Raw genomic sequence first — 23271 nt, 5'->3', positions numbered from 1 at the left:
CTTGGTTTTATCTTATTTAAGACAACTCTCAAAAAGTCCTAATGTGAACAGTCAGCCTTCATAATGGGAATGATTCATAGGTAGAGTGTGTGACAGTTTGCCATCATGTACTTATCTCCCTTTTTGTAAATAATTTATAGATTTTACCTTATCAGAAATTCGTTAAACTAACTCAACAGAAATTGTTTCACACTGCTTGTTGCAAAGGCTTGAGTAGCTTAGAAATTCAATAGTTGTACAATTAAACTGTAACTACAATTAAATAGTAAATATATAAGATTACATATTACACAGCGTGGTATGAAATGTCATTAATGTGTTGCATGAGTAAGCAATCCTGTAACTGGACTTTGAACTTAGGTTGTCTGGTTAGCTTTGGTGTTTTGCTTAGGCTTTTGCCTAATACTACTACAAAATAAGACAATGAAAAGCAGCTCCTTCACAACACTTGATTATCAAGGGAGAGTTTCTAGTGTTTTGGATGTGGACAGAATCAATCCTATTCAGATGTGAAGGATAGTAAGATAATGATATTAAGTATGGACATATCAGATTGAAGAAAAAAATGTTAAAAAGGGGTAAGTTTCCAAAATGATAGGTTGAAGCTGCACAAGGCAGTCATTGCAGAAGAGCTAAACAACTGATTTATGTTTAATATTCCTACTCCAGGGCATGTTTGTAACCCTCTGGTCATTCCTCTGCTCCCTTCTGGACTGTGTCCAGTTTGGTGCACGTCTTTGCTGAGCTGCAGAGTCCCAACAATGAAGCTCCACCGTGATGTACTCCATCAACGGCCAAGCAAAGTGATATGATTGCTTTCCAAGTTTTATAAACAAAACCACTGTTAATATATCCCAGAATTAGATTTCCTTCTGCAGCAGCATGATGTTACGAATTACACATTTATCTTTGTTATCCACATCTCATCTTTTTCTCATTATTTTGGCTATTCTGAATGTGTATACATGATTTCAACTTCCAATAGGTGGTAGTTTTTACTTGTCTTTATTAGAGGCCACCTTCTTGATTTTTAAATGGTTTCTTGTATGGATCAAGAAAATTTTGAATCCATCTTCAAACTGCTAGCAACTTTGGCCAGTTTGGTGTCACCTGCCAATTTGAGAAACTTACCTTCCATTCCCTTTTCAAAGGTCTTACTAAAATATTCTGTAGAAGTGATCTGCCTAAAGTGCTTTTATCCCCCATTAGACAGGAAAAAAAAAGTAACTATATACAGAATTTATGCTTGTTTTTGTGTCTTTTGGCTTTGTTCTTTGCCACCCGGGTCAGTCAGTCAGACAGGAGGAAGCAAAGGTCAAGCAACTTGGCAAAGCAGCCAATCTCCACCGCAGAACCAGCCCTCAGGAGGGACCCGCAGCAGCACGAAGCGAGACTCCAGTGACTTATTTGATTGTATTTTGAGTATCCTGCCAGTGCAATGGAAGTGTCACCATCTTTTGGTGTCTCAAACGGGAAGAAGGCATCTTGCGGGCAGATATTGGAAGAGCGACATTAATTCTCTTTTCTAGGCTGAAAAAACCCGAGAAGCACGCGAGTCCTTGTACTTGAGGATAACACAGCAGCTTCTCACAGCAGAAGATGTGATCCTCTATCAACTAGCCTGGAAAGCACCGCTCCCCGCCCGCGCTCCCCCTCCCCCTGGGCTCTGCCCGCAGCCCCGCTACGCCCGCCCCCGCCTCGCGCACCGACCGTTACCGCTCCCTCAGCGCCCCCCTCCGCGCGCCGCTCCCAACGGCCGCCTCCGCGCGCTCAGCCGCGCCGCCATTCGCTGGTCGCGCCGTCCATCACGGTGTGGGCGGGGCTTGGTAGCCTGACGAGCGAACCCCCAGCAGACAGAGTGTCACCGCCTCTCCGGCGCCACTGCGCTTGCGCAGAGCCTCGGCGCCGCGCTAAATCCGGGCCCCGCCCTCAGCTCGCGCTTGCGCGTTGAGTCCCCGCCCCCCCCATAGCGGAAGTGGTTGGGCCGCGCCAGTTCCGCCTCGGCGTTGTTCGCGCTGGAGAAAATGGCGAAGATCGCCAAGACCCACGAAGGTAAAAGGTCCCCGAAGAGCCGCGGCGGCGCCGCTGGTGCCAGCGTGTGCCCCCCTCGTCCTCTGATTCCGCTTCTCCCCGGCCGCGGGGCCGCGCTCGGCCCGGCGGCGCGGGCTGGGGCCGTGGCAGGGGCCGGGCGGGCTCACCCCGCGCGGGCGGGCCGGGCCTTGTGTAATGGCGTCTGTGCTTGTGTCACCGCCATGCCCGGGCCGCCTCCGGGGGCGGCCGGCGCGGGCGCCGCTTAGACACGGCTTTGTCGACTGGGCGGGCGGCCCGCGACTCCGCCGGCTTCCGCCTGCTGGCTGAAGGCGGCCGCGGCGTGGGGGCGACGTGAGCGCAGCGGCGGTCGCCTGTGGGCCGCGCTGGCTGCTGCTCCGGCGCCCTGCGCGCACTGCCCCCCCCCCCCCCCCCCCCCCCCCCCCCCCCCCGTCGCTCGCATCCAGCCCCCTAGAGGCGCTCACCCCGCTTGGTTTCGCGTGACACGCATTAGTAATACGCGTTTATTTTCTGAACTCGGATTGCGCCCACTGTAAGGTGGCGGCTTTAGGTGTGGGGAGAGCTATGATATTGCCCGTTGAAAGCCGGCATACCCTGAGCTGTTGTTAAGCGTCGTGTCGACATGGCACTCTTGAGAAAAATGCCCCGAAGGAGGGGAAAAGCGGTATGAGGTTTCCGGCTTTAAAACGCCGTTTCAGTACGGAGACTTCCTGTCTGGCTGTTTACATAGGAAGACTGATCTCTGTGCAGTGTTGTGAGAGAGGGTCTTCACAGGCCGTATGTTGTTATTTTCTGAGGTGTTTCATGGCTGTGCTCACTACTGCTTCGAGCTTTTTACAGCATGAGTAAAAGCTGTCTTTGTTGACAATGTCTGTAGCTTGCTTTGCTCTTAAACACTGTAATGCAAATAGAGATTTTTTTTTGAATTGTTTCGCTTAATGCTTTCCCATAAATGTTTTCCGCTTTTGTATTTTTACTCGTGTTTCTGCATATGATAAATGACCTGCTATGTTTGTATTAACCTGCATACTGAATTCACTAATTAAAAACTACTTCTGGACAATAGTTGTATGAAGTGAAGTGTATGTGTATGTGCAGTGTATGTGCAGGGTCCCCACATTTTAACTGTCTCTAGGGAAGGTAGGTTTTGCACTGAAAAAAGCTCTCTAAATTAGAAGCAACTCTTATGTCTGGAAGGCCTGTTAATGTGGTCTTTAGTCTTTAGGACTACAGACTGAGTTTATGGAGGAAGGAATGTTTTTTTTTTTAATTATATTTTAGTGTTCTAGGATATTTTTATAGAGTTAATGAATTCATCTGTCTTTTGTTTATATCTGTGACATGTCTGAAGTTTGTATTAGACATTACCCAATTGGGTAGTACTGATCACAGTGCTCTCTCTCTCTCATTAGCAAGGAACTTCCAATAGTACAATAGCAGCATGATTTTTTTCTTTATTTTCTTATACACTAAAGATATAATCCATTGAATTTAACATGAATAGTGTTATGCTTCTAGTTACATGCACTGACAGATTAGTGCTATACTGGAACAGGCTTTAAAGAGTTTTTGGTGTGTAAATAAACAGTTATGTAAAACTGGCAGTCATCATGTAATGTTATCTTCCCCTGTATAGACATACTAGCTGAATGGCTTGATTTTTATTTTCTTTTGACTTCTATGGAATCTTTTTTTTCCAGTTCCTGGCTGATCTCCTAAATTTAATGAGTAGCTTAGTACTAAGTTTTCTTAGCAGATTTTTCACATCTCTGTACAGCTTTTAAATTACTTGGTGTATTGAATACACAACTTGGAAGAAGTCCCAAACAGTTTGGGATTATTTCAGCTATGTAATTTATGTGGAAGCCATCTGTTAAATTAAAGTTTCAAAGCTGTAAGGTTGTAACTCATAAAGTCTCGTAATAAATGGTTGCACTTTGAAATGCTACTGAAGGTAAGTTTTTAACTGATACTTATTTTTTTCTTGTTAAAAGGAAAAAAAAAAAAAACTCCAAATGTAAGAGATCTAGTCCTAACATGCATGAGAATTCTAAAGTGGCTAGAAATAAAATTTCACAAGGCAAGCTAAATATGCAAAAATATGATAAGGAAGATTAAAAAAAAACATAGAAACTGCTTCTACTATGAAATACTTAAAATACTGTTTCAATACAGGGACTGATTAATCTTTCTTTTTTAATGCTGAATAATGTCTTATCCTCTAAACATGTTGTTAATAAACTGATTGTATAATAGTGAAATATATATTTTGAGAACAGCTATTATGATCTAGCTGGGAGCTAGGTTTTCAGTGACTGTTAGTTCAGTTGTGTTCACTTTTCATAACATTCGCTGTATTTTTGAAGTCAACAGTGCATGTTAAAAATACTTCATTAAAAAATACTAAGATATATTAAAATGGCTGAGTGATGTAAAATACAGAAAGGGAATAATCAGTAGGATGTGGTGCTTTTTTGCTTCCTTTTTTTTTCCTTACTGTTATTTGGTTGGTTAAGTCCTAGTTGAGTAAATCATCATCAGTTACTTTAAAAAAAATCAAGTTTTTAAACTGTTGCGATGGCTCTCATTTTCCCTTTGATTTATATTTAAATGTTTTCTTAATTGGGTGTTAAGTTTTTCTAGAAAATGCTGGCTAGATCAAGAAAGGTAAACACATCTTCAGCAGGAAAAGATTGAGATTTTGTGTGGTATTCCTTAACTTGCAATCAAGTCCTGCTTGGCTTTTAAACATTTTAAACCTGCTGATTAAGGGGGGTTGCAGCTCATCATGTGAATGTTCTCTTTAAAAAGTGCTTCATTTAGTCTGTCATTCTAGCACTTAGGAACTTCATTACCTTGGTTGAAAATGGTACTGGCCATAAGTGGGGGGTTGATAACCCTAATGATTTCATGCAGACTTTTTTTTTTTTTTTTTTTTTTTTTGGTTTAGAATAAGGCAGCAGATTTTGCTTTGAGGAAAAGGAGAATGGCCCTTAATCTGGGAACAGTGGTACTCCTTGTAATTTAAAGAGGAAGGCTGATGACAACAGTTGAGACCTGTATCCTAATCAGTAAATGTAGTTATTTACAAAATAAAATATGAGCACAAGGCCTTAGTCTTTAAGGTGTTAGTAAGAACTATTAACAAGAATAAGTTTTTGGTTTGGCCCTTTTGCTACAGAGCTCCCACAATTGCTTTAATGAACTCGGCTCTGTTGATAGTAGTGGGAGCCCAAGCATAGGCAAAGCTCTCGGTCGCATTGTGCACGGCTGGCTGCTTGCTGGTACTTTAATTGGTTGAGCCGTGTGGTCTGGTTGACTCAGCTGACAAATGATGGAAAGCTTTCTGCATTATAGGAGAGAACAGCAGACTTTTTGGTATTGAACTCATACAGCAATTACAACTTAATATACAGCTGAAGAGGCAGCGTATAGTTCTGGTTACTGCTTTTTAGAAGTCAGAAACAATGTCATTGCGCTGTGAAAGCCCTTTGTGCTAGTGTTGTCCTTGGCAGCAAGAGTAGTGTCAGGTATTATTTTCACCCTGCTGCTGCACTGCACCAGGCTGTAAATGGAATTGGGAAATTGAGCTTTCTTCTGAAAGACAAAATGAAACAAAAAAAAAAAAAAAGCCAAATCAAAAAAAAATAATAAGCTTGTGAGAAAATAGCTCTTTGAGTTATATTGCTTCCATAATACTATAGGATAGCTTCCCATAGGAATAGGATAACCTCACAAAAATGAGATACCTTAAGGTGACATTGGTTAATGGGGTACCATATGCTGATATGTCTGTGAAGATGAGACTTTTGTGGGCAAGCCAGAGCTACTTCATTCAGCAGGAGAAGGTTCTGTTGCTTCTCCAGGAAGTAACATCTTGTCTGTATTTGAGCAGCTGGCAGTTTTGAGCTCACTGAGATCCCCTCTACAGGATTTTAGGGGGAGGTGGCTGTTCCTAGAGGCAGGATGCAGCAGATGATCATCACCAGCCTTTGTCAGACATCTCAGTGAATTCGAGGCTTGGCAGATATCACAGAGGAGACTGTGCCACTTACCTTGTTCTGGAGATCTGCGAAGGTTTAAGGAAAGCCCTTCTTTGGCACAGAGCAAGAAAGTTCTTGTCAGCCATCTTCTGTGCATGGGACTCTAGATGGGTTTAGGAACATACCCCTGCTATTTCTTTCCGTACCCATGAGAGTACTGCAGGAGTTCCCTGTCAGTTTTACTGTGCTTACAGTGAAGTCAGTGTTCCTGAAGCCAGTCCTGTGGGCTGCATATGAACACGTAACCCCCTGTTCTCCCTCATAGCTGTAAACCACAAAGGTTTGTCAGGGAAAACCGTGCGTTCAGTTAAATCTATACAAAACATGCCTTTGTTCTGGGGACGTAATTTGGTGTATAGTGTTTTTCTTGTATTTTTAATAGCAGTATGTGAGAAGAAAAGGACCTAGTCTTGAAATTTGCGGAGGTGTCAATTTACTTCTTAGTTAAGTAGTTTTGATTTGTAATCTTGCAACCGCAAAACAAATCCTTTAAAATCATGTTTACTGCTTGCAAGTCCAGTATTTTGAATTAGTAATAATCTTACAAAATTTTGAAAACATATATTCTAATTTTATTTTTTTGCCAGATTTGTGAGTGGATATTTTAGTATGGTGCTGCTTGTAAAATACCTGGGTGGGAAAACCTTGTGAAATCCATTCATTCTGAAAAAAGAGAAATGAGCAACAATAGTAAATAAATAGTGAGAAGTAGTCAAGACAGGATTATTTTCTAGAAGCACATCTCTGTAATTTTTGTAAAATCACAAGTTTTTCTCAAGGTAACACAGCAGTCAGTACTGCTTCAGATGGGGAAGGGTAATACTGTAGTCAGTGATATTCCTTTGACCATAAAGTGCAACTCTTTTGGACAAAAAATAATTGTTTGGCCCATTGAAATTCGATTGTGTGGATAATTGTCTTTACATATCTGTTGAATCAAATAAAAGCAAAAGAAAACAGTTAAGATTTTTATAAGGATAGCTATTCCTTAATATACTTATGTCCCAATTATGTATGTTAAGAACCATTGAATTATTGGGACTTTCCTGTTTTTGTGTAACAAGTAGGAGGACAGAATAGTTAAACTTGGTTCTTTGTTTTCTGGATTAACTAGTTAATATATTTTTTTTCTAAAAGCGTAAAATTTCCAGGGTCAGAAATAGCTACCAGAGTTGATCAGAGTCAGATTGGACATGTTTAAGAGTGACAAAGCTCTGGTTTGTCCTGTTTGAATAGGATTACATTAATAGGGAGCAGGATGAGCATTCCCTTATCCAGAATTAACAGCAGAACCTTCAGAGGTGCTGGTGTAGGCAGGAACAGTCATGAGTAAAGTACAGTTCAGCTGCCAAAGTGCAGAGCAACTGATGTTATTTTTTTCCAACTTGCTATACAGCAACAGATTTTTTTTTTTATTTCATCAGATGGTAAAGCATTGATATTTTACATATTTTGTCCTTGAGTAAAGTTCTGTTTTATTCAGTGTTCTCAGATTTTATTGTAAGACAACTGCTGCAGTAACTCTACTTACAAAATCAAATTTTAAAGGTTGCATTAAATTAGTAAGATTATTTGATTAATTAGTAATAACTTTTTAAAAGGCCTTTTAATGAGAATGACATTTGTTTGAGAAAGTGTTATGTTAATGTAGTGTTGAAAAATGGTGTTGTGGTGTGAATATAAATAACATGATTACAGAAAATATTCTCCTTTTGATCTCAAAATGAAAGATGAGATATGTTAACGTTAGTGATTCTGAATGGTTTGCTTTTAGGCCATACAGTTGAACTAATCTGTGTCGGATACTATCCCAACTTAAGGAACAACTGCTTTTATACATTGTGATTTTATAGTTTTGTGCGTGATAGATTATACCTAGGGAAGCTCTTTGAAATTGAGTGGAGAAACTGTTTGCTGTACATAGTAATATGAATATTATGTTTGAACAGAATTTGAAGATGATCAAGAACTAATCTCAAAGCAAGTTTTTTTAATATGTTTTTGTATATGTGTGTGTAAGTGTAAAAAGACTGAGTTTGGTGTCTTTTTTCCTAGATATTGAAGCACAAATTCGAGAAATTCAAGGAAAAAAGCCTGCTCTTGATGAAGCACAAGGAGTGGGCCTTGATTCCACAGGATATTATGATCAAGAAATTTATGGTGGCAGTGACAGCAGGTTTGCTGGATATGTAACTTCTATTGCAGCAACTGAATTGGAAGATGTAAGTGATTTCATTTATTTGTTTGTTGAGGGAATGCATTCTAAGTATTTTGCCATTCATTTTGAGTAGTTTTGAACTGCAGTTGCTGAAGTAAAAGCTGTACTGGTAAAGCTGTACTGGATGACACGTCTTATTCTAGAAGCTCGAGTTCTAAATCTGGCTCATAGTTCATGAAATATGCTTTGAAAGTCATATAGCCCTAAGCAGAAACCAAAAAGTTGTGGTCCAGTGTTTAACTTGCGTTAGCCTTGATTAAATAACTTCATTCTGTCATTGCTGCGACAATGGAAAAATGATGATGATAAAAATCTAATAAAACTTGGCAATAAGAATTTGAGCGAATATTTTAAGATTTCTATTTTTACTTTCAAGTTTTAGAGCAAACGTTTTTGAGAATTGTCTTTTTGACTGTATTGAATGTTTTCCTTATGTGTCCTGATTATGAGATTAGTTTATGTTAGTTTCTAATATCAAACTTTTGACCACATTTTCATTTGCATGGCCAGCTGTGAATCTATGGTTTTGATCATGAATAAGTACAGGCAGCTTTTTATTATACCTACTGAATTATATTTTGAAGATGAAGGAGAGATGTTATTTATGGTTTAAAACAGTTTAGTGTTAAACTGGCTCATAGTTTTAAGAGCAGGTTTTTGGGGAGATTCTCTTAATTATTGTCCTGAAGCTGGCTACTAATATGATAAAATAAATAGCAGAAGCATCATAGAAAAAAAGCATTCTGAAAACTTGTTATTGCTATTGTAATTGAGTATATATAACTAAACAGTACTAGTTGTCAGTTTTCAGCTTTTCTAGGAATCCATTTTGGCCATGATATGTTAATTTTACATCACTTTATCTAGTATCTCTTGATAAATATGCCATGTCTTTGTACTGACAGGATGATGATGACTACTCTTCTACAAGTTTACTCGGCCAGAAGAAGCCAGGGTACCATGCTCCAGTGGCATTGCTTAATGACATACCACAGTCAACTGAACAGGTACCTCTTAATTTAAAACACACTAAAATCAACTGTAGGTATTAGGAGAAAGAAGATTTAATGTCTTCCAAGGCCAGGAAACTATAAGATGTCTCCAAAGGGCTACAGTATTTTAATTTTTCTACAGGTTTGTTAGTGCTTTTTTTTAGAATTCCCCAGGGTGCTTAAAATTGACATTTCTACTTGTGAAGAGCGATGTATAAGTTTGCAGTAAGGTATTTGAAAGTATTTTTTTAATAGGTAGGGTACTTCAAAAAATAACAGGAACAACTTACTGTATTTTGTATTTATATTTTTGTAGAGAAATTTTAATCACGTAGGTTCTGTACTCCTAAAGTACTTTTCTGTGAAACGTAGAAGTATGTGAAATAGGTCTTAAGTCTTCCGTAAAAAACAAGGGAAGGTTAACAGCATGAAATACTTTAGAAAAGAATAAACAAACTTCTTAAAATAGCAAATTTTTGGCAGAAATTACTTGGTCGGGAATTCTGTGTTGGGGGGGGGGGGATCATTTTCCTGCTACAGAAATAAAATTTCTCTTCTCATAGTGTTTTGATGTTTCTACTTACATGCAAATAAATAAATAAATAAGTAGATCTTTTTACTGGTACTGAAGGTAAATACAGTCTAATAGTCTGTTCTTTTTACGTATGTGGCTAACGGGCGTTTTTTTGCTTTAGTATGATCCCTTTGCAGAACACCGTCCTCAAAAGATTGCAGATCGGGAGGATGAATACAAAAAGCACAGGCGGATGATGATAATTTCCCCTGAGCGCCTTGATCCTTTTGCAGATGGTAATTTATTTTGAGTTTTCTATATCTGTTATGAAATTTGTTGTCTTAAATTGTCTTTAGCCCTTTGATTTCTGTTGGCATGCTTATAAACTTAGTTTTGTTTTAAACATCCCCTTTTTATATAGATTTGGTTGAAATCCTAGATGCCATGTTCTTCATCTTTATAATACAAGTTTTCTTTCCAGGTAGAAGGACAAGAAAATAATGAGCCATTGCCATAGAAACACAAAGGGTTAAAGGTTTCTCTTTTCATTTTGTTTTGGGTTGTGCATTATACTTTGAAGAACTTGTATATTGAGTGCTCAGATTCTTTCAGTACCTTGAAAGTTTTCATTCCAAGTCATAGATTTACGGCATTATTGCTTTTGAAATGCTAGTTCTCAAAATGGAGCACCTAATTCTTACCACCTTATGTAATCTTAGGTGGTATAACTAAAAGAAACAAAAGCATATATAAGACTTTGATACTTTTAATAGTTCAAGTCTATTCTGATAATTTTAGAATGCAAGTCAGGAGAAGGGGTATAGTGGGTCTGATAGAAACTTTCTTCAGGTGAGTGAGTTTCACATGTGGAAGTAAGGTGCCTGTTGGCTTAAAATTAGCAGCTGTTTTGCAGGTTTTTAACAAATTAGAATTTCAGCCTGCATGAATTAATAGGGATAGTAATTATTTTACTTGCTTAATTGTAATTGATATAAACATGTTTTGTCAGAATTCACAGGCCCATACTAACTGTCCTTAATTTCTTTCCTACAGCAGTACTGCTATATGCCAGTCCTGTCTGCATTCTTAAGGGTGCAGTTCAACACATCCTGTGTAGATTATGGTGAAAAAGTATTCCAAAGGAAAGTCCTATCAAAGCTAGTGTCAGAATGACACAGCCAATTGGGCAATGATCTTCAGCGTAGAAATGTTTAAGAATTTATTTAAGAATTTATTTTTTTTCCTAAGTTGTTATGCTATACCACTTGTATAGCAAATCTGCACATTTTTCTTAAAGAACAGTGCTTTTCTTGACAAGTCTAATTTTTGTAAAGTTGGGCTTCTTGTAAAGTATTTAAAGATTAAACTAGCTCAAGATACACAGCATAAAACAACATGTGGTATACAAAAACCATTACCTGTGAGTATCATTGTGGTAGTATATGTACTGTCTTACATTCAGCTCCCGATTGCAATTGTACCTTGAGAAGAAAAGAGGGGGAGAGAGTCATCAAACAGTATTTTGGGTTGTTGGTTTATTTTTAAATGAAGCCCTTTTACGATATGACGCTTGAAGATATGGGATATTTGTCCAGATTTGTCAAACATATAAACAGATCTTTATGATAAAACATTTTAAATCATTACTCAGGTATGCAATAGTTATTTATAGTCAGATGACAGCTAGGAATTAGCAGCTTACACAAGGTAATGTTTTGAATATAAATATCTTTCCAAAGTGTTACTAATGGTAAAGAGATAATTTTCTAGGCTTCTATTCTGCTGCTTGAAGTCAGAACTGCTGATGGAGACAAAGGCACGAAAGTGTACGTATTCCGGATTAGCAACCCAGGAACCCATCACTTCTGGAGACTCTTAACTGTGTTGTCATTTTATCATTTATATCTGCTTTAAAATATTTGTTTGAAACTGCAGTAGTTATGTTTGTGTTCAAACAGGTTAAATTGATCAACAAACTGAATAAACGTAAGATACATGTAATTTTTAAAATTTTCAATCAAAAAGTAAAATTAAATGATCATGGAATAGTATAATGTTAGAGCAGGACAATAGAAAAAGTCAATAAATTCTGCTTATCCTGTACTCATTGTGCTCCATTCCTGTTGCTGTTCTCTTCTGCAGGAGGGAAGACACCAGATCCTAAAATGAATGCCAGAACGTATATGGATGTTATGCGTGAACAGCATTTGACAAAAGAAGAGGTGTGTGTGTGTGGCGGGGCGGGGGGGTGTTAATGTGAATGTAATTTCATTGTTCAGCCTTTGAAAGCATGATAAGTAGAGTGGGATCTGAAATTCTGTTGAATGTTTCTTCACTTGTGCATCTGTCTTCAGAAAATTCTATTGTTCACATGTTGAAAGTCAACAGAATGTAAAGATCAAAGTTTCTGAAACATCTTCTCTAAATAATACCTAAGCAATGGAGGGAGAAGCAGTCTCTGAATATATTTTAATTAAGACTTTTTATAGCACTTCAGAAATTTTGTTATTTATGTTCTTTCAGAGAATGACAGACAAAACGTAACAATCACTGAGGGGAATTCAGTGTCAGAAATGTTTGTTTTTGTGAGCTCTATTAAAGGAGAATCCAGGCAGGTTTAAATTAAATGGTTTTGTTGCAGAATTTAACATAGATGTTGCAGTACCACAGACTGGTATAAAGTTAATACTTGGTTTTAAATATTAAAAAATAAAAACGGTAAAAATGCATATCTTAGTCATGAGTATTACATATTAATTTTAATAGTTAAAAAGGTGATGGTGGTAATATAATCAAATATCTTGTATAATGCCTATAGTGTCAGACTGTTAATTGGAGCAAGGTCTTGTAGCTCTTGTAAATGCTATAGATTTGTTAATTTATACTTGTTAATTTACCTTTGAGAAATTAGTTACAGTTTTGATAATCTGCCATTTATGGACTCATGGATAAGTGAAAAATAATTTTTGTTCATGTGATATGCTTCACAATTTTATTTTGGAAGATTAATTATTAAAAACTCTTATTTCATGGGATGCAATTCTGGAATATTTTCAACCTACTTTCTAATTCATCCTTTCTCCTTTAATAACTTGAGGGGAACTGTTTTGAAACAGATGTCTAATTTCCTTTTTGAAGCACACACAGAGGTAAAACAAACTGGTATCACTCCAAAAATGCATTTACATTTCTGCTTTGATACGGGTTTTTATAAGAAAGCAGTTTAAAGACAGTGCCTCCAAACACATAGCTGCTCTGTCAGTATAGAAGAGTTTGAAAAGGTAATGAACTGGCAATTAAGAGTGGCTGATTTCATATTACTTTAGTAAAACCTCAGAAAATATATGAAAATATAATATATCTGATTTTTTTTTCTTAATGTATACTCTGAATAGACTGTCCTAGGAGATCTTTCTTATGTCTATCTCTTTTGTGTCCCTGAAAATAGAGGGAAATTAGGCAACAGTTAGCAGAAAAAGCTAAAGCTGGAGAGCTTAAAGTCGTCAATGGAGCCTCATCTCAACCACCTTCAAAACGCAAACGGCGTTGGGATCAGACAGCTGATCAGACTCCTGGTGCTACCCCTAAAAAACTATCCAGTTGGGATCAAGCAGAGGTAATAATCCTTGTGTTCATCAGTTTATCTACAAAAGACATTCTTAATGCTAATCCTCCTGAATTTCAGAAGTTTCTTATCTATCTACTAAATAAAAATAAGAGCTGTCTCTTACTATATGAGAGAGAAATGCTTTTGCTTTTGTCTTATGCAGACTCCTGGACATACTCCCTCGCTGCGATGGGATGAAACTCCAGGCCGTGCAAAGGGCAGTGAAACTCCTGGTGCAACTCCAGGCTCAAAAATATGGGATCCTACTCCCAGTCATACACCAGCAGGAGCAGCAACACCTGGACGGGACACACCTGGTCATGCCACACCAGGCCATGGAGGTGCCACATCCAGTGCACGTAAAAATCGATGGGATGAAACACCTAAAACAGAAAGAGGTATTTGTGGCATGCTGCAGAGTGCTAACAAGTCATGAATGGCTAATGGCTTAGGAATTTTTTCCCTTATGTAAACAGTAGGAGCAAAAGCGAGGCAAGAAGGAACTACATTCTGACATCTAGTGGCTGATATGAAGTGAAGTTTTTGCCTGAGTTTGTAGCATTGACTTCTACCTGTTAGCTTAACACGTTTCAGGTCGGAAATCAGATCATGATTTTGTAGTATATCTACTGACTGCTGCAGATTGAGATTTTAATGTGTATTTTAGGACATCATAAATGAGCTTACATTGTATTACCTTTTGTGATACATATATATATATATATATATATGTGTGTGTGTGTGTGTGTGTGTGTGTTGGTTTTGAACTCCTGAATCTTTTTAACAAGACAAGGTTAGCATTAAAACAGGTTTTGAAAGCATTTTCTCACTTGCCTGATTTGAATGAAGTTCATATAGAAGAGAAAAGGAAGACTTTGTTTTTTAAAATAATGCTTTTATCAAGGGAGTGCATGCAGTATTTTGTCCAATGAAGAGAATATTCTTTCACATTGTTTAGCATAAGTGGATAAAATTCTAAGAATCACAAAGATAACACGCTTTTTTCATAAAATGAAATTCTCCATTAAATGTTTTTAATGTAACAACTGTATTTTAAAAAATCATGAAAGTAGTCTTTGCTGCTTGTTCAGTGTATTTGTTTTCTCTGCTTCTATTGCTATTTGATACTTGCTGATTTGCATAGATGTGAGGATGAAATATTGTATAGGGGATTGGATACTGATGCTGTAGTCGGGGTAGATACTATTCACCTTTGTGGAAATGTTGTGTTTTTTCTTCAGATACTCCGGGACATGGCAGTGGATGGGCTGAGACTCCTCGGACAGATCGCGGTGGTGACTCCATTGGTGAGACACCAACCCCAGGAGCAAGTAAAAGAAAGTCACGATGGGATGAAACCCCTGCTAGCCAGATGGGTGGCAGCACTCCTGTTCTGACACCAGGCAAAACACCCATTGGTACCCCAGCTATGAACATGGCAACTCCTACACCAGGTGAGTTCTAAGGGTTCACTTTTTTTGTTGTTGTTAAAGTGAAACATTTGTCTCTATGCTGTGTATATGTAATGTGTTCTCCTGCCTATATGAAAGCTGTTTTTATATGCACTGTGTACCATTTTGAATGTCCACAAGAACTCAGTTCTGGTGGGGGACCTAGACTAAGGTTATAGCTCTGTAAGTGTTCATACTAGTTGACAAAAAAAAGTTATCAGATATTTAGGGAGCTTTTGTTTATTAGCTGCAGATCTCAAGTGCTGTGTAAACTCTGGCTCAAAAGAATGCTTGAAAGTTAAGTAAACTAATTCTTTCCTTTGGCATACAGAAGATTTTTTTTTAATCCTTTTTAAAATTTGAATGTAGGTCATATAATGAGCATGACTCCTGAACAGCTGCAGGCTTGGCGTTGGGAGAGGGAAATAGATGAGAGAAACAGACCACTTTCCGATGAGGAACTGGATGCCATGTTCCCAGAAGGATATAAGGTAATTAATCAGAATTAAAAAAACAACAGACTTAGTACCACAATACTCTTTTCCACCTGGGGATATTGATTTTTTTTTTTTTAACAAGATGTCCAAGAAGTAGAATACTTTGTACAAATTAGATGCTGATGAATTCGTGTTGACATTTTTTTGGTTCAGTTACTGATCCAAGGTGATAAAGGTGATTTCAAAGACCAGTTTTTATTCTGCTTCTCAAGGTGGGAATGCCTGTTAACATAGAAAAGAGCTCTGAATTGACTAGCTGAAACATGAAGCCGTGTTGTGGAAAAACATGGAAGGGAGTCACAAATTCTGAGAAAGCACTTAAAACACTGCATTGCTACAAATACTTAAATATTTCTTAAATCCTTCCATAAGGAGACCTTTATAAAGTTTATCTAAGCTCTCAGCGATGGAAATGAGCTTTCTTTTGAAATATTGCTGGTACAGGCTAAGCACAAATCAAGCTATCGTACTGAACTTGTTTGTGTTTCAGTAAACATGGGATTTGATTTATGCAGTAACACTTATACAAGTCCACAGGCAAATAAAATGGAAAATACAGTTTTAGGCATGTTTTATATTTAATGCTTTCTTATTTCTGTTGTGGTGAGGTAAGTTTTCTGGATTGCAGGCTGTGGAAATGCTCTTTAGATTAATACTCTTGTGTTTTTAACCCCCTCCCCCTTTTTTTTCCCCTCTCCTGCTCTCCTGTAGGTTCTTCCCCCACCAGCTGGTTATGTACCTATTCGCACTCCAGCTCGCAAACTTACAGCAACTCCAACACCTTTGGGTGGTATGACTGGATTCCACATGCAGACAGAAGACAGGACTATGAAGAGTGTCAATGATCAGCCCTCTGGAAATCTTCCATTCCTAAAACCAGATGATATCCAATACTTTGATAAACTGCTGGTAAATGAGACTTCACTCATGCTCATTAACATGTTTCCTGCTTTCCTTCGAAAAGATAGCACTGCCCATTGATATGTCTGGAATTATTTACAGGTCGATGTTGATGAATCAACACTGAGTCCTGAAGAACAGAAGGAAAGAAAAATAATGAAGTTACTTTTGAAAATAAAGAATGGCACACCTCCCATGCGAAAGGTGAGAACTTTTCTGGTGTATTTATATTGCTTTGATTTTCAACAATATACATTTGTTTCCAGATTTAGTTCCAAACTCTTGTTCCCCCTGCAACTGTCCGTAGGATTCTCTTGAGATAATCTTGATACTTATGTAGTGTTTTCAACCCCTTATATATCTGTAGGGCATTCTGTTCAATGCAGTTTGTTCTTGCTGCTATTTATACAGTAATGTCTGTCGCTAAATATTATATAGTTTATAAAATACTTTTAACTGTTATGAAAAACTGGAGCTAGAGCACTTTGTGCTTACAGTGCTTTGTAATTTTCTAGATTTTGCTTTTTGATTTGGCAGCGTAGCTCTAACTCAAATTCGTATTACATGCATGGTACGATGAATTAGCAGGCATCTTTGCATAGTTTTATCGTAAACTGACCTAAGCACCAAACTAGTTGGATGTAAGTGCTGTGTAAACTGTTGTTCAGATGGAGCCATTCTTAATGTTAGACCAGGAGCTTGCTTTTCTTGAAAGTTGAATAACTGGGATCTAACATCAGGGTGTTTCTCTTACTGCATTCATATGCAGCTTGAGATTGTTTGAAATAAAATTTAGCAGTCATAGACAAAACTATTTTGAAGTATATAATTACAATGAATTACATTGTGACTTGATTAACATATGTCCGGTCTGCGTTTGCTACCTTAGTTTAACTAAGTATTTGTTTTTGTTCAGGCTGCATTGCGACAAATTACTGATAAAGCTCGAGAATTTGGAGCAGGGCCGTTGTTTAATCAGATTCTGCCTCTGCTGATGTCGCCAACGCTTGAAGATCAAGAACGGCACTTGCTTGTCAAAGTCATTGATAGAATTCTCTACAAACTGGATGACTTGGTCCGACCATATGTACACAAGGTCTGTTGCACTTCACTATTTAATCTTTTGTTTGCTTTTTCTGATTGTTCCTGAGAACAGCATACAGTTTACTTGCATATTGGAAGAGAGTGGAGTTTGTTAGGTTTTGTTTTTTGTTTTTTTTTAAACGATAATTGGCTTTTGGATTTTTCCACGCTTGGGAGAGGGAGGGAGGGCTTACCTGATCTAGATAGTATCTCTGGCAAAGGTTATTCAAAGCACTTCCGGGGAGCAGAGAGCTTTAATCTTGGGTCCATGGAATCATCTTGGCTTCATGGAATCTTGATTTTCTTCTAATGGCCAGAAATAGTACAAAAAGTATGAATGAATAGAAATGTTAATTTTTTCTTCTCTTTCAGATCCTTGTCGTCATTGAACCACTGCTGATTGATGAAGACTACTATGCCAGAGTGGAAGGCAGAGAAATTATTTCAAATTTAGCTAAGGTAATAAAGTTATATTCTTCCGTATGGCATTGAGTGAGCTTATATGCAGATGCATGTTTGTAGACGTGACAGAATAACTGAGTAATGCTCATCAGTATAACTTGGTACGTTCCTTATCTTCTAGGCTGCTGGTTTGGCGACAATGATCTCCACAATGCGACCTGATATTGATAACATGGATGAGTACGTCCGTAATACCACAGCTCGAGCCTTTGCTGTTGTTGCCTCTGCTTTGGGCATTCCTTCTCTGTTGCCCTTCTTGAAAGCTGTCTGTAAAAGCAAAAAGTCCTGGCAGGCTAGGCATACCGGCATCAAGATTGTACAGCAAATTGCTATTCTTATGGGTTGTGCTATCTTGCCTCATCTCAGGAGCTTGGTTGAAATTATTGAACATGGTAAGTCTTGCCTTTCTAGGTTAAGGTTTTGTTTGTTTTTGCGTTGTTTTGGATTGTTTGTTTGTTTTATCTTCGGTGAGGCAAGATGTGATTGTAAAGTCACTATTTTGTGTGTCCTTTTGACACTGAGAAACAGTTCAACCTAGTCTGGAAGAAAGTTGTTTTTTGGTTTTTTTTTTTTTCCTTCTTTCTTTCCAGTTTTCCTGATAATAAATCAATCCCTTTTATGCTGTCCTGATATTTTTCTATTTTGAGCTGGAGACACAGGAAGTGGTACTGAACAGTATTCTCTTTGCAGGTCTGGTGGATGAGCAGCAGAAAGTTCGTACCATCAGTGCTTTGGCTATTGCTGCTTTGGCTGAAGCAGCTACTCCCTATGGTATTGAGTCATTTGATTCTGTTCTGAAGCCTTTATGGAAGGGTATACGTCAACACAGAGGAAAGGTACGTCTAAAATGCTTCCTTTTAGTTTGAATTGATGTAGATGTGTAATTTCTGTAACTTATTAGAGATGTATTTTTGCATTTAAATAGGGTTTGGCTGCCTTTCTGAAAGCTATTGGTTATCTGATTCCGTTGATGGATGCTGAGTATGCAAACTATTATACCAGAGAAGTCATGCTAATCCTTATCAGAGAGTTCCAGTCTCCTGATGAAGAGATGAAAAAAATTGTACTGAAGGTATGTTAGAACTCCTTCTCCAAATGCTTGACGGTATATTAAAGCAGACTGATTAACTTTCTGCGTTAATGTTGAAACATCTGTGAATGTGAATGTTTGCACTTTTCCTTAAAAAAGAAAAGTACTACACAATTCAAATTGTTATGTTTTTATTCCCTGCTAGGTGGTAAAGCAGTGTTGTGGTACGGATGGTGTTGAAGCCAACTACATTAAAACAGAGATATTGCCACCATTTTTCAAGCACTTCTGGCAGCACAGAATGGCACTGGACAGGCGAAACTACAGACAGGTGTGTGTGTATATATTTTTTTGTGGAAAATTATTTACAAGAAAACAAGATTCATATTAGAAAGTTCATTCAGGCTAAATCCTTAACTTCATGTTTTTTCTGTCTTGAAACTGAATTCTGTTTGGAATACTGTCTTAGAAGTTGTATAGGTAGAAGATTAACAGGCTCCTGTGAGGATACCTTTGTGAATGAGTCTTCACCAGTTGTAAAATGAGATAGTTCATCTTTGATTTGTGATGTTTAAAATATTGGATGATTTCGTAAGGTAAAAGTAGTTCATAATCGACTCAAAATACCATCAGTGTTGTAGAAAACTTAAATTTCCTCTTTATTCACTAATGGTGGTATGGCTACAGTAGCTATATTCTCGCTTCTTTTTCTGCTATAGCATTGCATTTTTAGTTTTTGTAGTTAGAACTTATTCTGAAATTATCATTGGTAATTCCCCCTGCCCCCCCCCCCCCCCCAAAAAAAAAAAAAAAGATTTCCACAGAAGTGAAATGGGAAACTAGCTTCATGCTGTTTGTCCTCTTCAGACTAGAGAAACTTATTTTCAAGACGCAAAAAGTAGATGCTACCTATATTTATTCACTCCATACTTGTGTATTTCAGTTGGTTGATACAACAGTGGAGCTGGCAAATAAAGTTGGAGCAGCAGAAATTATTTCCAGAATTGTGGATGATCTGAAGGATGAGGCAGAGCAGTACAGAAAAATGGTCATGGAAACAATTGAGAAGATAATGGGAAATCTAGGGGCAGCAGATATTGATCATAAGCTGGAAGAACAGCTTATTGATGGTATCTTGTATGCCTTCCAGGAACAGACCACAGAGGTATGACCAGAGGGTATTTAGTATTTGGTTTTCTCAACTGTAGTTTGTCTCACTATTAGTTGTATGGAGAAACTTAGGCTTGTAAGTTAAATTTCTCTAACCCTTGTATATATTTTAATGCTCTAATCATTGAATTTCAGAAACTAATTCTGGAATGTTAGCATGATTTTAGATCACCTGACGTTTAACAAACAATATACTGTTGCTTTTACTCTAATTTGTCTTTGTTTTCATTGTCAGGATTCTGTGATGCTGAATGGCTTTGGCACAGTGGTCAATGCTCTAGGCAAAAGAGTTAAACCCTATTTGCCGCAAATCTGTGGTACAGTTTTGTGGCGTTTGAACAACAAATCAGCTAAGGTTAGGCAGCAGGCTGCTGACCTGATCTCTCGTACTGCAGTTGTCATGAAGACTTGTCAAGAGGTACTGACTTCTCCCACCAAATTTTCTATAGCGTGTCATAGTAACGAGAAGCAGGAAAATGTTAGTGCCTAAATCTTTTTACTCTGTTATAGGAAAAACTGATGGGACACTTGGGTGTTGTGTTGTATGAGTACCTGGGTGAAGAATATCCTGAAGTACTGGGCAGCATACTCGGAGCACTTAAGGCTATTGTGAATGTTATAGGTATGTCTGTATGGTTGATTACGTACCTACTCAAGAGCCAAATGAAGAGCCAGTATAAAACTTAGTATGCCTTTTTGAATTCCATAGGTATGCACAAGATGACACCACCAATCAAAGACCTGCTGCCACGGCTTACACCTATTTTGAAGAACAGACATGAGAAAGTACAGGAGAATTGTATTGATCTTGTTGGGCGTATTGCAGACAGGTGAGCTGACTAACTAGATAAAATTTTCAGCTATGTGAACAAGTATGGAGCAACGTTTTTATTTCTTGCATTTTCTTAAGTTTTATTTTGGAAGTTACGCATAACACTTAAAATGGAATATTCAGCAAATGGTTTCTTGAAGGTATTTTAATTATACTATTTACAAACTATTTACATTTAAGTCTACATAAATGGAAGTACATTGTCCATTTATGTAAACGTATTGTACTGTTTGTACAAAAGCCTATGTAAATTGATAACAAGTGTAGGTTTAACGTTAACAGATACCTACTTAAAACAGGCAGTGTCCTTGTGTTGATAGTGAATGATTAGTTTGTACCATTTGTGTGTTTATTTTAGAAGTTTTATCTCTGAAAAATTTCTTCTCTTCCAGGGGTGCAGAATATGTTTCTGCAAGAGAATGGATGAGGATCTGCTTTGAACTGCTTGAATTGCTAAAAGCTCACAAGAAAGCTATCCGAAGAGCCACAGTAAACACTTTCGGTTATATAGCAAAAGCTATTGGGTAAGTTGGCCTAATGTTTATTCACTGTTATGCTCAGCACTTAATGTAGTGATGACTGTGAGTTTTATTACTGAGATGTCTTTTAAACCTCTATACATTTAAAATGTGTGCACTTCATTTTATTTGTTTTGTAGAGGGAGAACGTAGTCAACTACTCTGCACTGACAAAGGGTGCTGCACTTGTGAACTGGATTTGTAGGCTAGCAAATTACAGTCTACTTTGGTAGAAGGAACTATTTGTCTCCCCCAGTTTTGATTATCAGTGTGTACTTGGATCCTTTCTATATTCTTTCATAAATTCTTTCAGTACTAAATGTCTCTTGTCTTTGTGTTTTCACTAAATACTTGTATTGATTTGCGAAGGATTTCTTGCTATTAAGATGATACCACGAGTCAGCAAATGGTAGTGTGAAGTATAGTTCACATCTTTATGCATATTCTTGTCCAAGTACTGATTTAAAACAGATACAGCAAGCTACCGAGGAATCGCCATAATTGGCATTCCTGTTCAGGATATTGCCTTCTCTATTCAGGGTATTGCCTGTGTCTCTGAAAGTTGTAACAAGATTAACATGTTTAATTTTATACAGGTCTATATTTACTTGCGGGATTAGAGTAATAGTGGGGGAACTATTCCTGTCCACTAGAGTTTACGAGCTGACTAAGTCTAGAGAAAAGGGAAAAAATGTTGGTTGTAAGAAGAAAATTGTGCAGATACTCAAATTGTTTTGTGACTTAACTGATTTTTGTTGCTTCCGAGTTAACTTTTTAAGAAGGGCTAAGCTACACTTTCTTGCACCATGAGTTGCTCTTTCAAGCCCAGGCTATTTTATCCATATCTCCACTGAAACTATTGATGTGGACATGCATGTTATCTCTTCCAGACCTCATGATGTACTGGCTACACTGCTAAATAACTTGAAAGTACAGGAAAGGCAGAACAGAGTATGTACCACAGTGGCGATTGCTATTGTAGCTGAAACGTGCTCACCTTTCACAGTGCTGCCTGCACTCATGAATGAATACAGAGTTCCTGAACTGAATGTCCAGAATGGTGTGTTAAAATCTCTTTCTTTCCTGTTTGAATACATTGGAGAGATGGGAAAAGATTACATTTATGCTGTTACACCATTGCTTGAGGATGCTTTAATGGACAGGTGAGTGCACTTCTGTTTTTCTGTGGTACAGTTAGTGACAGCTGTATGTTAAGTATACAGTTGAGTCTCAACAGTAGCAAATATGCACATTGCCCATGTTTTTTAAAATATTAAGTGACCAGCATAATTTAGAACCTATTTTCTGCTTGCAAATAATTCAGTTTATATGCTCCTATATCACTAATACTTTTAAAGATTAAAAGATCACCACATAATGCAAGTATCTTGCACAAGTCATGACTTAGTATTTGCAAACCAACCTTGATGATTTTTGTTAGTACTTCTGCTGAGCTAGAGCACAATAATTTGTCAGAACATTTGCTCTTTTTAGTTTAGTAACTGATTTTAGTTAGCTTGCCCCCTATTATTAATAATTTGGGTTAAAAGGGTATTTTTGCACTTTTGAAAAAATCAAAGATATTACATTTGTCAAATCATGTTGCTTCTAAGTATAATTTATTAACACCCCCTTATTTTCTTTGCAGAGATCTCGTACACAGACAAACAGCAAGTGCTGTGGTGCAACATATGTCTCTTGGTGTTTATGGATTTGGCTGTGAAGATTCTCTTAATCATTTGTTAAACTATGTATGGCCTAATGTGTTTGAAACTTCCCCTCACGTCATTCAGGCAGTTATGGGGGCTCTGGAAGGCCTCAGAGTTGCCATCGGTCCCTGCAGAATGTTGCAGTATTGTTTACAGGTACGTCCTGGTGTATGTTGGGATAACGGAGAGAACAGTT

At 37.8% G+C, this 23271-nt stretch overlaps 1 protein-coding gene across 4 annotated transcripts in view; it reads left to right on the top strand.

The window, feature by feature from the left end:
• Positions 1-1958: 1958 nt before the first annotated feature.
• SF3B1 (splicing factor 3b subunit 1) overlaps positions 1959-23271 on the top strand; it is a 22708-nt gene continuing 1395 nt past the window's right edge. The window contains exons 1-24 of one of the 4 annotated variants that reach the window (XM_062579344.1): positions 1959-2052; positions 8148-8314; positions 9216-9317; positions 9998-10112; positions 11959-12038; positions 13265-13432; positions 13587-13821; positions 14665-14877; positions 15244-15365; positions 16083-16280; positions 16374-16475; positions 17188-17367; positions 17727-17813; positions 17938-18208; positions 18507-18652; positions 18742-18888; positions 19052-19177; positions 19790-20011; positions 20252-20434; positions 20527-20638; positions 20726-20846; positions 21241-21372; positions 22257-22529; positions 23015-23231. In XM_062579344.1, coding sequence (XP_062435328.1) covers positions 2025-2052; positions 8148-8314; positions 9216-9317; positions 9998-10112; positions 11959-12038; positions 13265-13432; positions 13587-13821; positions 14665-14877; positions 15244-15365; positions 16083-16280; positions 16374-16475; positions 17188-17367; positions 17727-17813; positions 17938-18208; positions 18507-18652; positions 18742-18888; positions 19052-19177; positions 19790-20011; positions 20252-20434; positions 20527-20638; positions 20726-20846; positions 21241-21372; positions 22257-22529; positions 23015-23231 — 3747 coding nt within the window. In that variant the 5' untranslated portion in view covers positions 1959-2024. Of the gene's footprint in view, positions 2053-8147; positions 8315-9215; positions 9318-9997; positions 10113-10962; positions 12039-13264; positions 13433-13586; positions 13822-14664; positions 14878-15243; positions 15366-16082; positions 16281-16373; positions 16476-17187; positions 17368-17726; positions 17814-17937; positions 18209-18506; positions 18653-18741; positions 18889-19051; positions 19178-19789; positions 20012-20251; positions 20435-20526; positions 20639-20725; positions 20847-21240; positions 21373-22256; positions 22530-23014; positions 23232-23271 lie in introns of those variants that run through there. The other 3 variants (XM_062579345.1, XR_009958850.1, XM_062579346.1) reach the window with 3 other exon arrangements.

Source organism: Rhea pennata, chromosome 6 (genome assembly GCF_028389875.1).
Source record: "Rhea pennata isolate bPtePen1 chromosome 6, bPtePen1.pri, whole genome shotgun sequence".
Lineage (NCBI taxonomy): Eukaryota > Metazoa > Chordata > Aves > Rheiformes > Rheidae > Rhea > Rhea pennata.
This window is presented reverse-complemented; position numbering and strand designations above follow the sequence as displayed.